The sequence below is a fragment of the Amphiura filiformis genome, chromosome 3 (genome assembly GCF_039555335.1).
Source record: "Amphiura filiformis chromosome 3, Afil_fr2py, whole genome shotgun sequence".
NCBI classification, from domain to species: domain Eukaryota; kingdom Metazoa; phylum Echinodermata; class Ophiuroidea; order Amphilepidida; family Amphiuridae; genus Amphiura; species Amphiura filiformis.
The window spans coordinates 85,935,898-85,955,837 of record NC_092630.1 but is presented as its reverse complement, the minus strand read 5'-3'; the positions used below and the strand labels follow the sequence as shown (position 1 = coordinate 85,955,837).

The 19,940-nt window shown below is 38.5% G+C and overlaps 1 protein-coding gene across 1 annotated transcript in view; it reads right to left on the bottom strand.

Annotated features, from left to right (window-relative positions):
* LOC140149302 (MAP kinase-activated protein kinase 2-like) overlaps nucleotides 1-14,008 on the bottom strand; it is a 36,039-nt gene extending 22,031 nt beyond the window's left edge. The window contains 3 exon segments of the mRNA XM_072171568.1: nucleotides 12,611-12,703; nucleotides 12,705-12,807; nucleotides 13,904-14,008. Coding sequence (XP_072027669.1) covers nucleotides 12,611-12,703; nucleotides 12,705-12,807; nucleotides 13,904-13,932 — 225 coding nt within the window. The 5' untranslated portion in view covers nucleotides 13,933-14,008.
* Nucleotides 14,009-19,940: the final 5,932 nt, after the last annotated feature.

The following is a 19,940-nucleotide window of genomic DNA, read 5'->3' as shown; positions in this document are numbered from 1 at the left end:
GCTCATGGATGGGTGCTACGTGTATTTTCAAAGAACATGTTTAATATAACTTTTCAATTATTTTTCACAACTGAGATTGAAATAACATTTTAAGCAAATATTGGAAAAAAAACACAAGTAAGCAAACACATGGCATGTTTTGAAGTTGATGCTTAAGAAATTGATCAATTCAAATATATCTCATAATTATCAGGATAAGGAATTCATCAGCATTACATGGAAGTTCAAACTGTTGATGAGTTCATGCAAATTGAATCTCCTTAAGATTAATTAAGAGATTACTTGTCACCTGCTTAGAGTATCACATAAATAGGAACCATCCCTCTTGAGATAGCATCACCAAAACTATGCAATATGCATTTAAAATTCTTTCAACCTGAACTTGGTAGACTAGCTCTCATCATATTCAAGATTCTGTCCACTGTCTGGTTTGGGTTTCTTTGACAAGTGAAATGACAACAAAGGATCAAAGTCCCATGAGGCTCCGAGTCATCATCTTGACAACAGAGATATTGGCATGGAATGGCGGAGTAAATCATCATGTAGTAATGGCTAACCATGGTTGCAATATGAGGCAGTGTTCATAGTCAGTCCAATCAGTGTGGTCTTGAATAAATCACTGGCCGGGGGTGACAATTAGCAGCCATATACAGTGCTTATTATGAGGCTGAGATCCTCTGCTGCTACAGTTCTGGTCAGGTGGACCTGGGCTGGGGGTACGGATAGTGGGATCTTTATTATAGTGACACCCACCACCTCAAATGAAGCTCCAACCCCAACCACAAATACAAAATGTACACATTTTCTACTCTCCTCAACAATTTCAACCCCTCCATCCAACACTTCCAGTCTATGGTGAGAACCCATCATCATGTGACAGATTTTTCAATATCTTGGTTCCCAAATCTGCTGCAACCACTCTTAAAAAGATGCAAGGCATTTAGCATGTTGTGCTTGGGTAGCTGGAACATCTGTAGGAAAGTCTCTTATCCCTCTCTGGAAGTGAAGTTATTCCACACTACTTGCCTGACAATTCTCCTCTAACATGCAGGGCAAATTCAGTGCTTTTGCTGGGGCACATCCTTCATTTTCTGGACAAGGAGCCTGCAAGAAGATATGCTCTCGACATACCATACCAACTCATGGCAAAAGAAGACAGACATCAACGCACCTCTTAAGTAACCTAAATTCAAAGTGTGCTAGGGTATGATGAAGGAATGATTCAAGCAGAACAGATAGCTGCACTTTCTAAAGATTGCTGTGCATGGAGAAATCTTGTGGTTGCCTGCGCAACCGAAGGATGGTGATGATGATGACATGATAATGATGATGATGATGATGATGGTGGTGGGGTGGGGTGGCGCCATTTGCACTGGTTTGGTCTGTGATTTCATAATCTTTATTACTATTAATTTCAGTGTTATTTACTAATACTAGTCAAATGATTTTCATTCTCTTCTTCAAATTAAAAGATCACAAGTTGTTAAGGTTTTGATTTTGGTATAACACTGATGTTACATTGAACTCTATTCGAGAAGTTCTCCATTGTTCACTTGAATGAACTGCATCCACAAATTTGTTTAACCTTGTATTTATAGGTCTAATGACATAATCATCATTAAATGTAATTGTTTCAATTAAAAATTCATTAAGGGCCTAAATCAGCTGAAGAAACCATGGAATAATTTCTCCCACTATGCTCAATTTGCACTACATAATATCCCTAATGAAAGCTAATCAATTTAGACTTCTCTCAACAGCTGTAACACATTGTTACATATTTTGCATGAATATTCACCAGCGTGCTAGTCCTAGCTACATGCCAGTCATCCGCTAGCAATTCTAGCTATTTCTTGCTTCATTGCTCTTTTCCTTGCAACCATCATGACTACAGTTTACAGACTCAACAAACAATGATTCAATGTGGTATGCCTTCATCCTGATTGTCTTTGAACTTAAATAAATCAGTTACTTCTACTCCTTATTTGGATACTATTTCTTGTGATGTCATTTTCTATTTTTGGACCATGATGATTATAGATTTGTGCATCAACTTGATAGGCCGGCCTGTCCTGGTATTAGATCTCCCCTGCATATTTTTCTTCAGGTGAAACATTCAATTTGACAAACATGTACATCCTGGAAATCATTATTGAGTTAAATTTGCAGTATAAATTGTAGCATGCACTGCACTGCAATGCAAACAGGAAGGAGTTATTTTCATCATCCCTATCCATCATGATACATGTTAGTGTTGCCATGACAAGCCAAATAGAGATGTTCAAATTGTAGCAACCAACCATCTCTGTAAATTCAAGTCTTAATTTGATTTTCATCACTGATTAACTCAGGGTTGCTAATCCCCCATTTGATAGCCCAATTGGGTGCCTTGGAAATGGCTCCCATGATTTAAACAACTTTTGAGCTTGAGTAGGAAATTTTAGCCTGTTTTTATTCAATTTTGCTATGAAAACAACAAATCATGTTTTTGAAAATGATTTTTGGATATGGTGAAAGCCACAGACCATATTAAATGCAATTTTTGACCAATTTTGTTTCAAAAGCCCTGTCGCTCTCACCAAATGGGCTGAATTGGAAACCCTGTGATTAACTACATTTTGACTTCACAAATCCTTCTTGCCGTCAGACTATTGGGATATTCCAGTTGAAATTCATACACCCCCTATGGAAGACATGGCCGTAATCTTCTATTCAGGGAGTGTGAATTTCAAATGGGGTTACATGAATTGAGACTCCCATTTGAAATTTACACCCCCTGTGTGGGAAATGGAGATTAAGGTAATATCTCCATAAGGGGTGTATGGATTCTAACTGGAATAGCTGGCCCATTTTCAGGTGAAATAATTTGGTCTTATTCACTTCAAACTTTATCATATTCATGCGAAATCTACCCAAGCAGCAAAGTCTGCACAATGCAAAAAGCTGTTGCAATAATGCATTTATGTTGTCACTGAATATGGTTTACATATATTTTCTCCTTTAGTGTAACAAGCGTGCATACTTAATGAGATGTAATGGCATGTAAATTGTCAATGTGCAAATGGTGTTAATTAATGCAGTTTTCAGTTGATTTGAAAAGTCAATATCAGTACAATACATGAATGCAGTTGCAAAGGTCAAATAGAAAAGAGTAAAATTGACTTCAACATCTAGAAATCAAAAGCTTCATTTTCTGCAGAGCTCTAAACAGCTTGACCCCATTTTCGGCTTATAAATATAAATTAAAATTAAACACTATCTTCTATAATAGTATCTAGAACAAAACAGGCTTCTCTGATGGGCAGAATAAATCACATGATTGCTGCTAGTGGGCAAGAAAGCTATTAGCCCACACATTGTATTATGCAGCATTCACTAACTGTGAATTGATGGAGCTAAGAAAGACGAGCATCTATATGTATGCAATGGCTGTTCCATCGTAGCTCAGGCTAAACATTGTAGGCGGCTGTTATGTAGCTACGCTGCAAGTGGCTATGCATTATGCATGGTAGCATGTACGGATTACCATCCATGAATTCTATGATGTCAGCTTACTGTGTAAATGGTTAGAATTCAAAGTAGTGGCTGGCTGGGGAACATGAATGCAGAGAAAACCAGCAGTGATCAGTATTTTTTCTTTTGAATGAATGTGTAAAGCGTAGTGAGCTGTCTGCCTCTAATTTCTCTTACACCTAATTGGCTTTTACAATCCAACTTCAGACAAGCACCCTTTATTCACCTAATTTAGCGTGAACTCTTTTAGTTTAAATTAACAAAGTGCAGATCGAAGCCCCAGTTTTACTATCCAATGGCTATTTTTCATAATGTATTCTTATGCTGTTTGGATTAACACATTGAAACACCAATATAAGCAGTGTGTTCTTCTTTGAATGTGTTTACAAACACCACCCCTCCAATACACCCCACCCCCACATGAAATCGCCTCCAAACGTGGATGTTGTATATCTAAACATGGTCGTCTTGAATTCATACTCAATCAACATACCGAGGAAGTTTTACACCCAGGGTTTTACGCCACTTTGTTTGTGTTTTTTTTGTGTGCATGAAATTGATGGATTTAAACCTAGCAACTGCGAATGTTATCTCATGTACGATAGAGGAGGTATTTCGCAAATACATTAGACATGCAATTGCAGTTGTCTGCAGACCTCCAGAAACGGAGGACGGTCCCCCATTGCAGATTGGTCCACGGTTTAAATGTGAAGTATAAGTGTGTGTCCTCATTTGCTGGCAAACATCTATGCACTTACACATAATTTTCCCACACTTCTCTTTATTTTATGACCATTTGTGGTTGAACTTGTACATGACATCAGCACTAAACAACTTTTACAGCAATATTGGCGAGGTTGTGGTCAAAATATCTTGAGGCAATACTTTTCATAAACCAGTTTAGCTGGCTGTGGTTGCGCCTTCATTTTTCAATGATTGCCTGTTTCAGAGATATTCTCTAGATAGAACCATAGATCTGCAAGGGATTGTATACTGGTAAAATCCATGTTTGCAATTTCCATAATTTTCTATGCATATTAATTGTAAATCACAATTAATTAATGCAATTTGAATAATTGGAATTCAGAAAACAGAACTGAAACTGGAGTCAAGGAAATATTGTGTCACCAGTATTTAAATTTCCCCCATTGAGTAGACAATTACCATGATTATACCGGTACTTCTAAACTATGCACTCTCACACAGCATTGGAAAACTTGGTATCTTCATACAAATAATGTATATTACTAGTTCTGTGTATACAATGTATACATAAGTCTTGTATTTGCTTTTATCAGCAGCTTACACAAACTTCACATTTCATTTTCTGATGTTTATGTTGGAAAATAGTAAATTTAATATAGTAAAAAATTTTAACGTTGAAAGTGCATTAGAGCGCCATGTACAAAGTTGTACACATTCACTTCCTCTATTGTGGTTGGTTGTCCAAGTCTATTGCACAATATCCTTACCATTCTCTTTTTAAAGCAAATCATATTTTAATGTCTAGAATTCGAAAGAAATGAAATGGACCTGCAATGACGTAAGAAGGTTAGACTAGTTGTGGCAAACCAAAGAAAAAAACACTTTGTTTTTGAGGAGGGATGCATGTGGGGGTGTGTGTGCGCATTTGAAATTACCTGCAACCGTGGATTAACATACACACATCGCAACTGTGGACACACCTATAAACTGTGGATGTCCAGTTGTCCGCAGTTGCTGGCTAGAACTAGGACAACACAACTAACGGAAAAAATGCATATTTAAAAGTGGTCCACATTTAGGGGGTTGAGGATGGGTAACGGTTGGAAAGGAAGTTGTCGGGTGTGTGTGGGATAGGTCCACGGTGTGTCGATTGAAATTGGGTGTATATGTCGTCAGTTAGATCTAGGATTAAATCATATATAAAATGCAGAATGAGGTCCTCATTGCAGGTACAAACAGGGGTGTGTGTGTATGTGTAGGGGGTGCACACATATTTGGATAGCCCAAGTCAAGGTTAAGGTCTTATTTTTGAATTTCAAACAACATACTAAATTCCTTACATGTACACATGTTGATTGGCACCATTACAGCTTCCAAGAAGTTCCTACTCTATAATTCATGACATTTGACATTGCATATGTGCAAATGTAAGAATTTATAGTTTGTTTGCTTGACTGGTTCAGTTATTTGGACAATAACAGTGCCTCATCAGAGAGACATGCAATGCAATAGTGTTCACTAAGCAATGCCAATTCCCAAATACTGAATCATAAACTTCTCCATTGTGAAGTCCTTGTGAATGCAGTGTCCTATAAAACCTGGATATTAAAAGTGTAAATTTTGTTTATAAGGTGGAGATAACAGAGTAAAAATGAAGAAGTGAATTCTATTAATTTTTAAACTCAAACCCCAATAAAATAATGAACACACCTACAGCTGAGCACAGATAGGCGGCCTCTATAATTTGTCCAGTGTCCAGGAACTGGGGGGGGGGGATGAAGCCTAACAACCTGTGATATTTCCAGGCTTTATAGGCCTACATATAGGTGTACAGGTCTATATTACCAAATGTTAGGCAAGAACTATTGGTTATAGCTACAGGAAGTATTTGAGTGAGATCATTGGTAATTTTACACATTGTAACCAGAGGTGCCCAGTAATGATAATAAATAGTACCCTCCTGATGAATGGTATCATGCTGTATCCTGCATATCAAGGAAGAGGTTAGGCTTTAAAACAATGTTGGCTTCCACCACATACCAAAAATCTGCATGCAAGATACTCAAGGAAATGCCCTTTTGAGCATAGGGTAAAATGCATCAAATCATAAAGTCACTATCATTATTAAAATAGTCAAATCACTTGCAAAGTGGTCAAATTAGTTTAAAAGTAACACTGTGTATACTTTCAGTCATCTGGGATTTGATCAATTAGTAGATAATTAAATCTGGTCAACCAGAAAAACTCACTTTTGGTCAGATGGAATCACCGACGTTCCTCATCGATTGACCTCGGATGACCCTAAATCATCCACCCAGCTGAAGGCCAAAGGTTTTGGCCGAAACGTCGGTGATTCCATCTGACCAAAAGTGAGTTTTTCTGGTTGACCAGATTTAATTATGGGGATCTACTAATTAGTTTAAAAGTAGGTTTGATGAAAATTAGGTCTTTTTTTAAGCTTCAAAATCTGATCGACAGCCTCACCCCAAGGATCAAACAAAAATTAAAAAGCATTTTTTCCGAATGTGCACGCACATGTCTTTACTTCGACAATTATTAAAATTAAAATTGCTTCGAAACTAGAAAGGTTGTTTCGACGAAGGACAGTGGCGAAACACAGTGGCGGCACCAGGAATACAACTCTTTTTGGTTCACTTCATGGTTCAGGTTCATATCCAAATTGGCGGTGGTCGCCTAAGTGGTCGGTGTAACAGTGTACACAGTGATATTGAGCCAGGTTTTATTTGCCAAAACAGGATATATTTTTTAATACCAAAACATTGGTGCTATTTAAATTCTGGAATGAGGATTTAAGGCAATTCTTGTCACTGCAGGGCCCAGAGCTTAGGAATAATTTTTCCTTACTGGGAACCAAATTCCAGCAAATCAAGAAATGTCTGCCATTTTCAACAGTGTGTTTATCACTATTAAAGGTAACCTGATCCTTGCTGGGCACGTATAAAAATAGCATGAGTATTTATTAGAGAACACAAATTGACAATTACACATGAAACTTAGAAAATAATGTGCAATTTGCCAGTCACTTCATTTATTTTCTGCCACTTCTTAACATTTTCTGGGAACTACGTTCCCGCGTTAAGTACTGCCTTTTTCTATGCCCTGGCAGGGCCTCTCTGTAGACTGTATATAACTTTGCTCTAGGTACCCTCCCCCCCCCCCTATAATGCACATTTTTCATGAACATGAAGCAGGGGTGGCAAACCTTTTGAAAAGGGGTACTATGATCATTTTTGTCTTGCAGGAGTTGCCATCAAGGGTAGCGCTAAGTTGCTTTTTGGGGTCCCGGACCCACCAAAATAGAGTTGGGACCCCCTGTTTTTAAATTTTCTGCAAGTTCAGGGGTCCCTGCAGACCCCCGGTTTTTCAATCTAGCGCTATTGCAGATATACTATTTATGCTGCATTTGTGCAACTGGGACTCACCAAACTGGAAGACGATTATACCCCATATGAACTTTTTTGATACTGAGGGCCACATTGCTAGACATCAAGTTTGTAGGCTGCATACAGTTATAATATTTTAAGGTTCTGAACAGATTCATCAAGATTATTCATAAAAGTCACTGGTGAGCAAAAGTTCTAAAAGCAGATCCAAAATTTACTTATTTTGGACCCGGGTTGAAAACTTTTGCTTACCAGTGAATATTAAAAGGCTTTGCAGGGTGTATTGGATATCTTCAGGGGCCGCATATACATGTATGGCCCATGCGCTGCAGGTTGGATCCCTAGCTACTCCCTGTGAATGTAGTCACTGTAGATGGGACTCTCCCACTGAGTTCTCAGGAATCTAATTGCATTCCAAGACAGTTAACAAACTAGAGAATAGTTTTGTAATTACAATTCACATCTCTATGAATCTCTTGTGTATAATAAGGAAGCACTGTAGGACGTGCACTGCACGTTGATGGTGAACAATAAAACTGGGACTTGGCAATCTTCATCATTTATTCAACTCCCATCTTTTAAAAAGATTAGTACCGGTACATATAAAACTGAACGTTCCATGTTGCTGCCAATTAATCCTATCTACTTGAGCAGCAACAAGCCAGTTTCATCCATGATTGTTACAAGCCTTATTCCTGGAATGCTAGGCAGGTGATGACTCAGCACATTCTGCAATTCCAGCTGGTACAAAGATTGGAGGGAGTCTAATTGCTTGCTGCCATAGCAACCATACACAAATATGAAGAAACATCATTTTCATGTGATTTTTAAACAATCACAAAAAACATAAACATGTAAATGATCAGACTTTATACTACTTTATGGTATACAAACTAATACAGCAGGGGTTCTCAAGTAAAGTATCTGATGGCGGTTCCAGATACACGTAGGTCGTCCTAAAATTTTACACATTGATACTGATAGTAACTATTCATGTGAAACATTTTTTTGCATTTGTACAAAACTCCTTTTCGCCAGCGTTAGCTGGCTATGATCTAATTCGGAGATCGTCTTTGTTTGCTAAAGAGATTACGGGTACTAGCATTGGTTTGAATTACTTTGCGGAACTTTTTATGGTGAAAATATATAATAGACCTGTTATTGGATTTGTAAGAAAAAGAAAGTATGTTTTGTCGTTTCAACGAATGAAAACGAGTGAGAATTTCAAAAGTTATGGTTTGAAGGAAATATGACATTAAAAGTTCATGCCAGGCCTATAATAGTTTCCACAGCATATCAACGAAAGAAAATTATAGAATCCTTGTTATCAGGCGTTCTTAGATTTACATTCGCAGACCTCCTGGAGATCAGCACAGCATGAGATGTGAGTGTATTGATAACATGATTAAAACCTTTATGGACGTACAAGTCAAAGTAAAAATATCCTGTAATCTGTATCGTTTTATGGATAAAAATGACTCAAAATGTCATTTATGAAATAATTTATATCTTAAACATCAGTTTTGTCTTTTCACGGGAAAAATTCGATGCAATTTCAGGGCCTATTTTTGATATGGGTATAATTTATATACATGTAGGCCTATTATAATTGAACAATATCAGTCTTTATACATTTTATAATGTGCTATATTAAGTATAAATTGCGAATTAATATAAAATTAATGTGCATGTATAAGGCAAGTAGGATGGCAGTTTTTAGCCAATTAACTAAAAACTGCATTTCTTTATATTAATAATGAGCTAAGGGTAGCCTAAAAGGCAGAAAAGACAAAAAGACAGAACAATTTGGAGTAATTAATTGACAGGAAGTTATAGGAGTTGTTTGGTTTGCTGTTTCTGTGTGCATGTTCTCATCATTGATGGTTTGGTGGACTGTCATGAAACATGATGGATCATAAAAAAGAGTGATCCTAAAAATGCCACCACCCAAACTAATTACAAGGCATCTTCTGCATTGAAGCTGGCTTTCCCTTTAAAGGGAATTTTTATTTCATTTCCAGCCAATTTTACAAATTGACCTCAAATGACCTTTAACCTCAATATGTGACCTTGAACCTAACCATTACATGAAAGCTCCCATAACGCAGCTTTGGCTCAAGTTTGGTTGCAATTTAAAAGAAATTATTGCCAAGTTTCTCATAGCAAAAACAATTAACAAAGCATTTAAACGTGTGATGGTCAAAATCACTACAAAATTTACCCTTAAACATGAAATGCATAAATGTTTTTTAAAATAAAGACACACTTGTATGGAATTTTCCTTAGGTCTAGTAAGAACCACTGTGTGTCAAAACCTGACAATCTGACATGGTCAGTTATCCTGCCAGTCCTCCATCCCACCCATGCTTTAAGGGGGTACTACACCCCTCGATAAATTTGTGTCCATTTTTGCATTTTTCTCAAAAACTAATAACACAGTGGGAACAAAAGTTATGTATTTTATCTATAGGGGCAAGGAATCCAATTACTACACTGGAATTTCAGTGACCCAAGACAAGCTGTTTGTTATTTATGATAAGAAATAAGGTACCGCTAGGATGTACCTCATTCCGATCATATATACTGAACCGCTTGTCTTGAGTCACTGACATTTCTGTGTAGTAATTGAATTGAATTCCAATAATATACATAACTTTTGTTACCAGTGTGTTATTATTTTTGAGAAAAATGCAAAAATAATCATAAATTACCACAGAGTGTAGTACCCCTTTAATATTTAGTGCTCACTATTTATTAGAGATGCTGCAATCAACCATGATCAAACAGACACCCCCTCCCTGATCAAACAGACACCCCCTCCCCCTCAAAACAAAATCTTATTTGACAATTGTTTTTTAAAACACCCTTTTCGCATTGCATTTATAATTATCTTACTGCCCACATGTCTATTACCGGTATCTTTATCTCTCTTTACCAGTTTTGACCATACCGACTGTCCTACATTGTAGTATAGATAACCAAGTCTAAAGGTCACACAAGATATGACAAGCCCATCACATGTCATATCCGGTATTCCACAGTAATCATGCATGCTGCAATTTGGGAATCATAGTGATTTCAATAAGACTGTATCTAAGCTATAAAAGACACCTACAACATGTACCTGAATGTGGTGATATTAAGAATTTACTATTTCATTAAAGGAATTTAATATTTCATTAGCATGAAATCAATGTCTCAAACTTCGGGTCATAAAACTTGCATACAGAAATATCGATTTTCAGGGTTCCAAAATATAATTTGTGACCCATCACTTCAAAACACAGAACACTGAGTTGAAAATAAATGTGTGAGGTGTCATATTTTATAGCAAAAAACAGTTTTCGAATTTGAACAGAAATCTGATCATTTTTAAAGATTGTTGTCTTCTTAAATAAAGAGAAGAAAGGAAACAATGCAGGAAGAAAGAAAAGGAAGGAAGTTAGGAAGTTGAGGAACACATTTTCTAACGTGTGGTACTTGCTCTGAAAAGATAACATTATTGGCCTACATTTATGTACATGAACGGGGGTGTTTTAAAAAGGAAGTAATAATGTTGTTCTTGTTCATCAGCAATTCGTCATAAGTTGAACCAAGTATGGTATCTAGGACAAATATGGTAGGTACATATAATCCAAGCATACAACACAATTAAAGCCATTATAACATTTGTTGTGGAGAATGCCCTCAAAAATGTTCAAAATTCTGTTTTTTACCTAATTATATTGTACTTTAAACTAACATACCCTGCAAAAGTCAAGACTTTAGGTGCAGTAGTTTTAAACGCAGGAAACATTGTTTTATTATTACAATGGAAATATTAGTCGAACTCGTACACAATGTTCATAACACGTACAGTACGTACATGTACATGGCTTGTGGGACGGATATACACATCAAAGGATAGTAGGCCTACCGTAACACAACCGACGGAGTGATACACATTGGCGACATCGGCGCTGGTAGTAAATTCCAATTTTCTTTGCTTTACCTCAGTTGTTCGGCTCAAAATTAAAAGGAGACATATCTGATAATAAAAGCTAACATTTTATAGCAAAGTAAACATCTTTTGCTAACATTTTATAGCAAAGAAATACTAATCTATTTTGTATGGAAATGTTATAATGGCTTTAAGGTGGTACTACACCCCTTGATAAATTTGTCACTATTTTTGCATTTTTCTCAAAAACAAATAACACACTGGTAACAAAAGCTATGTATATTATAGGGGCAAGGAATCCAGTTACTAATACTACAATGGAATTTCAGTGACTCAAGACAATCAAATATTGGGTTTCCCTCATTTTTGACTGTAACTCCACAACTGTTGTCTGTGCTGAAATAAAATTTCCAGTGCAGTAATTGTAGTCCTTGCCCCTAAATATATATAACTAGATTTAGCGGTTCTCGGGTTTGGCGGTTCTCGTAATAGGCCTAGCTCTAATAGCCCAACAACCATTCTGGAGGCCCCCGGAAATAGGACTCACGTTCTGCTGAAATAGGCCTATGCACGCGGTGAAATATGTGTTCAAAATAGGCCTATTGGTCCGATTAGATGTACCTGTTAGTGTTATGTGTTGATGAAATGCACCTGCACGATTAGTCGCACTGCATCCGTCGGTACTCCACGCTTTGCATCGCGCTAGTGCAGCAGCGCCTGATGATGCACACCATGAGCATGCATTAGCGCCCTCTTGGCGCACGATAAGACGGACACTCTGTGATTAGTATTATGATACTTCTCACCAATGCGCTATAAATTTTGAGAAAAAAGCAAAAATAGGCACAAAATTGGCCAGGGGTGTAGTACCACCTTAACTGTAATGTTTTTAGGGGGGGAGGCGTATTTGCAAAAAGCTAAATTGTATTCTAAGGTGGATCACATGCACCTATTCAGGAATTTTAGATTTATGATTCATGGATTTACTATACTGATCGGATTGTTTATCAATTTTTCTTTTCAAATTAATAACAAAATAGCAACCTACCTTTAGAGCATACTTTTCCTTGGTCTGTTTGTGTGTACATTCTAGAACTTTGCCATTAATTCCTAATCCCAGTACTTTCTTTGATATATCATGAGTCGTCCGTAATCGCATTCTTCTTAGCTGAGAATGTTTGTTTGGTTGTAACGCCGCTTTGTGTCGACTGATTCTCTCCCATCATGTTCTTGTTCTTCTTACCTCTGTCGATTTTCAAACGAAACATTTGTTCAATAGAGCTATCAAGATAATCATCAAGATTTTGGAAAGAAAAGATAGAAGACTTATTTGCCATCGCAACAGATGACGATGATGAACATTCAGCCAATTCAAAGGCTTTTTGTTGAAAATGAAAACCAACAAAACTCAAAGGTTGAGACATTTGATGTGCTTGTAGATCTATTGTTATTTTAATCCAATATATACTTTCATATAATTCACTTTTTATTGAAACATTGATGTTAATTGACCACCACCAAAATTAAAAGATTTACTTTTAGTTTCACTTCCGATTTGTAGACACAAAAGATTCACGTATGTAATTAGGTTATGATAACGGGTAGGTCTACACTATAGGAGTACAAAAGATGTTGTGAGGTAGTGATGCAATAACGTGATTATCAACGTTCCAAGAACGCACATCACGTGTACGTGTACATCTAAACATAGCAATGACCACGCACGGAGTGTTTACAAAGGTGAGTCATAAAACTCGCTCGCTCGCCAGACTCAAATAAAAATTATGCGATTGAAAATAAACTCAGTCATGCAATGGATATTTTATCATTTTGACGTCATCATCATCATGCGAATCCTGCTATCGATCACATGCAAATCGATCACTATTTACTTGGTAGATCTAAATTACATCAAACTAATTAAAAATGTACAAAAATAGAGAAAACATGCAAGAAAGTTGAAAAGGGTTTGTGCATACCTAAACCAGTCCATGATGAAATTTATGCCGGTACCGGAAGCGATTGCGAAAAGGTGACCGACACAAAATACACAGCAAAGACGGTACCAAATGAACACACAGGGGTCTCTGATGAAAACGAGTGCATGCACCTATACACGGAGAACGATACACAAAATCAGACACGAATGGTAAAGATCACAGGAGATTGATGCAGCAAGGAATGAAGTCGTGCACAGCTAGTAAGCGAGAAAATATGAGCAAAAAGAATTTACTGTGACCAGCTACTTGTCTACGAAAGGAAATTTCCGTTCAATGAACAAATACCGAGGTGTTTAATCGGGGAATCCCCGTGTGTTACTGTCGATGGATTACGGACCTACCTGCCAATAATTGAAATGACCGATTTCATTGGAGAGGATGGGCTGACCTTATCACTACAACATCTTGCGAATGCCTATCACAAAGAAATAGTTCTTACAAAATTGTACTTATAATCTGAATACCAAATTCTGTATTAGCATTTAAACCATGTAAACATGAAGTAAATCAACAATATTTTAATACTAGATAATAATTTCTACAATAAAATGATCAGAATTTTTTTGAAGAAATAGGAAATTGAAACTACGGTAGTCAGTTAGGGCCACATTTGAAAATTTTAGAACTTTGTATATTAAATAGATGGCGCTATGCAAGTTGCCGCATAAATGTCAGCCTGCATAATGTATTATAATAATAAATCCATGTGGGAGTTGCCGAGTTGACCAGGTGAAGTTGAGCCTCATTGGCCCCGAGTTGGCCTGACTTCAGAGCCAGGTAGCGCTCATAAACGTTGGGGGGGCGTTATGTGCGCTGGCTGCTCTGGGGAAAGATTAAAATTTGTGCCTGAATTTGTTCATGCTATCAACCCAGAGAACTAAAAGTATTTAGCCTAGGTGCCGGGCCTAGGTGGCAGTTTTGTTTTGGTATCGGGGAGTTCTGACGCACGGTCTGGCAGGGCCTGCGTGCGTAATAGGCCTGTTAGCTAACATTGAAGGGGTATGATTGCACGATCCACCCCTCATCCTCCGGGCGGACCCTCGTAATCATCATCATTATTATCATCATCATCATCATCATCCTGAGACGAAGTCATTGTGTCCGATTTGAGCGCTGACATAATTTGAAAATGTTGCCAATCAATATTCATGAGAGTGTACGTGTAGGCCTACATTCAACGTCCAGTTTTCAAAATTGGGTGACTTGTGTTTGGCAGGTGTGAAATACATCTGACTGGGCGTATAAATTACGTAACGCATAATGGGCATCAAATGATATCATCGAATGGCTGCCTAGTGCTGTGTGTTTAGTCTCTACACTCACTGCAATAAAAATTCCTTTAAAAAAGGAATGGGCGCCCAATGTGAACTTGGACGTGATATGGTGAATTCCATGGTGTGTAGATTTGGTATTATAATGATTTTTCTAGGGAAGAGTAGAAGATGATCAAATGCAAGAGAAATGTGTTTGATTGGGGAAGGTGTTCTGACAATCCAAATATAAACTTAGTCCACCTCAAATGACCTGTAACAATTTGTGATTGACATTACTTAATTCACCTCGGATGACTTTGATCTGACATTCAACATTTTCGCGCTTACACCAATCATAATTCATATCCATAACAATTTAACTCTTACAACTTCCTGTCAACTCTCTAATTTAAAACTCTAAATTTCTGTCTGTTTGCCTTTTCTGTCTTGTGCCATTTAGTACACTACAGTTTATTACAATTATTAAGATAGGCAAACATTGCCGGGTAGATAACAGGATTTAGTTGTTTACTTTATCCAATCATGGAGGTAGTAGCTAGTACTACCTCCACAAGAGTCTCATCCCAATGGCATAATCCAATAACCTCAATTACATAATCATAGTGCAAAATTTGACCTCAAGTTGCAGAGTATGAGTTAGTGTATCCAAATTTTCAAAGGATGAATGTACAAATGTATTAGGGTTTAAGAACTGTCCCCATGATATAGATGAGCATGTTGTGGATCCTATTGTATGGTCAAAATGTCACCGTCTATCGGGTTCTAAGGCACACGGTAAACTGGTTGAACGCATACAAAGGTCAGGATTCATTTGGTGTTTTTATAAATCCTAATTTTGTATTTTAAACAAAGAATATACGCTCACCATTTTATCCCGTGCATATCAGAAAACAATAATAAAATAAAATCCAAGCAAATTGTGGTTTTATTTCTGAGCTGGGCATAATTTTAGCAAAACAATTGCGAAGTCAATCTAGCAAGAGTGAAATTAGAAGCTTTTCACAAAGTCATGCCTATATTGTGGCGCCTCCGTAGAGGGCGCCAAAAACAGTACGTGTTTAGAAAGTGAAGGCAAGAATGTATTTAAAAACGTTATGTTTAGAATATGGATGTCAGATGTTTTGAAATTTATCACTGACCAATGTTCAGAAATTTGACACATGATGTTTAGCTTCTAAACGTGTTTACAACGTGAAGGCAAAATTGTATTTAGAAAAGTGTTTAATCTGTAAACACTGTTTTTGCAGTGTTTAATAATTATTACAAAAACGAGAGTTAGGCCTATATTATTCCATCCGATCCTTTCTATTATGTAAATCAATTATGATTGCCATAGGGCAGCTCCTCTGATGCCTGCTAAAAGCATATCAAACTCGTAAGCTGGATCAAAATAGGCCTACCGGGACTTCTTCTTGGCTTGACTTCGCTAACGAAGATTTAAGGCTTTTGTCCACGTAGTTCCGCTACAGGCTCGCTGGTGGCTAAATAGGCCGATGCGGGATATAGTCCGACTGCAGTAGTCATTTGCAGGTAAAAGTCTGATCAGTGCATGGTGGGGGTCCTGTTGCTGCTCTCTTTCCGCCGCTTTCTCTTGTCTTCCAACTGGGTTCTTCTTGAAACTTCAAAGTCAGAGACAGCTTGCTGCACAGTGTGTCTCCAAACAACACGGTCAGCAGCCAAGGTAGACCAGTGCATGGGTTTCCATGTTGCAGGCCTTCAGAATCTCTTTATCCAGTTTGGCATCAGAGGAAATAGCAGATCACAGGTAGGTGAATTAGCTTGAATTGGTGCACTGATTTTAGTTCTGTCTTGTCGATGAAGATGTGGGGATGTTTGTACACATCGTTGGGTGCTGGCTGGTGAAGCACTTCAGTCTTCTTCAGGCTGACTTCAAGTCCAAAGAGTTTTGTGGCCTCTGCAAAACAGGATGTGATGCGCTGCATGGAACTTTCTGTGTGGGCAACAAGAGCGGCATCATCAGCAAACAAGAACTCCCGAACTAGCAGATCCATTGTCTTGGTACGGGCCTGTAGGCGCCTCAGGTTAAACAGGCTACCATCAGTTGGGTAACGAATGTAAATACCGTCATCATCATCAAGATCAACAGTGGCCTGATGGAGCATCATGCTGCAGAAGATACTGAATAGAGTTGGCGCAAGAACTTGCTTCACCCCAATGGTAATGGGGAAGGGCTCTGTGAGGTCGTTATTCAGTCTAACCTGACCAAGCTGATTTTCATGGAGCTGGATGATCATGTTGATGAACTTTGGGGGACAGCCTAGGCGTTCCATGATTTGCCAAAGTCCTTTCCTGCTCACAGGATCAAACGCTGGTCAGATCCACAAAGGTGACAAAAAGTCCTTTGTTTTGTTCACGACACTTCTCCTGGAGCTGGCGAAGAGCAAACACCATGTCAGTATAGTTCCTCTGTTGGATCTAAAACGACATTGGCTTTCTGGGAGGTGCTCCTCTGCATGGTTACCAGTCTATTCAAGAGGATACGTGCAAGAACTTTTCCAGCGATGGAGAGCAGGGTAATCCCCTATAATTGGAGCAGTCAGACTTTTCCCCTTTGTTCTTGTACAAGGTGATAATAACTGCATCTCTTAGGTCTTGGGGAAGCTTGCCATGATTCCAACAGCAATAGAAGAGTTCATGCAGTTTGGTGTGCGGTCCTCCATGCTTCCATATCTCTGCGGGTATGCCATCAACTCCTCCTACCGGGACTAAAGGGGACTAAGTTGTAAAAGGCCTATGCCTCTTCCTTTGGCTCCATTTCAGGACACAATTGTTGTCAATTTTGTTCATTTATCACTGAAATAACAATTCTTTGCCCTCTTCGCACGCATTATGGTAATATTCTTTTAGTAGCCGATTAGTGGGACTATTAGGAAATTTTGCCCCTGGCTCGGTTACTCCGGTACATCCCCCTTTGAATTTTAGCATCATAGTCTAGAACTAGTAAATTTTCGCGAGCTACGCGAGCACTTAATCAAATTTTCGTGCGCTTTTTCCAGTAAAAGAATTCGGGGGAAAGCTTGGAAAAACTTTTTTTCCGTTTATTAAAGCTAGTGATTAAAGGTTGCATAGGCCTGCCAAAATATATTTGACAAACTTTTCTGAAATAGAAGAAAAAGATGGCACAATGAGGGTTCTGTTTTTTTAATTGTTTTTTTATGGGGGTACCCTGTAAAAGAACTGGCAAGTGTTCTGCTTAAGTTCTGGCCAGCTGATCTCTAGCTGAAGCTCTCTGTCGACGACGGAGAGACGTTATCAATCAGCGGGCCTACACTGTTTCTACGCTGTTTCTACGCTGTTTCTATGATGTTTTCTGTCGAACAAGGGACATGGCTGTCAAATATCCCATTTCTGTTAAGCCTGGTTTAAGGAGCCTTCTAAGCCTGTGACCCCTTTCAGAAAAGATTTTTTATTTTTAAAGGAAGAAAGGAATTGAACTATAAGTGGTATGTTGCAGGGTGGGTGAGTGTGTAGGGGAGGGGGTACAGTGGCGTAAATAGAGGGGGAAACTTCCCCAACAGAAAATTGTCAGGGATAAAATGGGTACAGCAAAGAGTAAAGTGTCCTTCAAAAGACTGGCTACGCTAGGGGGGTATTCACATCCAATTGCCCCAATGCTACACATTAATTGCATTTTTTCCAAATTTTTTGCGCCCTTTTTCTTTACTAATTCTGTTTTTGCCGCACCTTCTTCTTCTGCCGCCCTTCGTTTTGCCGCCCCTTCGTTTTGGCCGCACCTGCTGTTACCCCAGGGGCGCGCGGCCCCAAACCCCCCCCCCCCCCCAAAAAAAATACGCGCATGGGTACGTTTATTTATGATATGAAAAGATGTACCGCTAGAGCATAGATCATCTAATACCGGTATTAGGCGATTGTCAGACGACCCGATAGAGAAAAATTGGCTTGACCACCATCCCCTTCGAATGGGAGAATATACATTCCATCGTGTCAACAGTCAAGCAATTACAGAGTCTGACTCCTTTGAAGAGTAATAAATTTATTGACTCCGTCGACGACTCTGCATGTAGAGTCATTTGACCCCACGGGTAGAGTCAACTGACTCTCCTGTGATAATCAGGTGACTCCTTTGGAGAGTCAGTGCTAGTTTACTCCTCAAGCATTGTAGCACGTAAAGCCCGCCCTTACCTTCGCGCTGACTACAAGTACAAATCAATACAAATAGCTGCAACTTTTAAATTCGTGTATTTTTCTTTCTAAACACTGATGTGTTGTTAATATTGAACGAAATATTGGACAAATTGGGTTGTACAAAACTGAGGCATCAAAATGCGCGTAAATACACCATCCTTCGTTCTATGTCAAAACATTGTGAATACAGATAATAGTTCTGAAGCTATAATTATGCGTATCTAAAACAGCTGCGTTACTTTTTGTGCAGACTTTGTAATGCGAGCGCAGCGAGCAGGACATTTTGCATAATTATTTTGTGTTCCTAATGTTTTCCTACACTTTTTAGGGCGTATTATAGAAATGGTGCCCAATTATCCGTGCCAAAAATCGCTTGCCCCCCCGACCTGCCAAAAATCGCTTGACCCCTTTCGACCTGCCAAAAATGCTTGCCCGTCCCCCTTTTTGGCCTCAAAAATTTTGCCCCCCTATAATTCGCCAGACCGGGGGTACACACTAATTATTGCACCACCTCTAATATGAAAAATATAAGAAAAATGCAAAATTAGGCACAAAATATATCAGGGGGTGTACCACCTTAAACAACGGAGTCTTTTGGAATTTTGGGGAAGTTATGAGCTGTTATGTAAATATCTACCTTTTTGTGGGGACGGGGTGCTCAAAATATTGAACCTCTTTCGAGAGAATTGAGAAAAAATGGGTCTTTTGGTGCAAAGTCTTTATTTGGGCTCACACGACTCCCGGGCCTGCTCGCGACTGCGTGAGTTGAGTGACTCATGACTCATGAGTCAATGATGATGCCGAATCATGCCAGAACCCGGAACTGCCTGTCACTCGGAACAAACTAAACAATAGGTCCGAAACGGGTTACCGTATTTCGCGTATTGATATTTTTAATTGCTCAAGGTCAAAAGGCCATGTTACCAATATGGCGGCG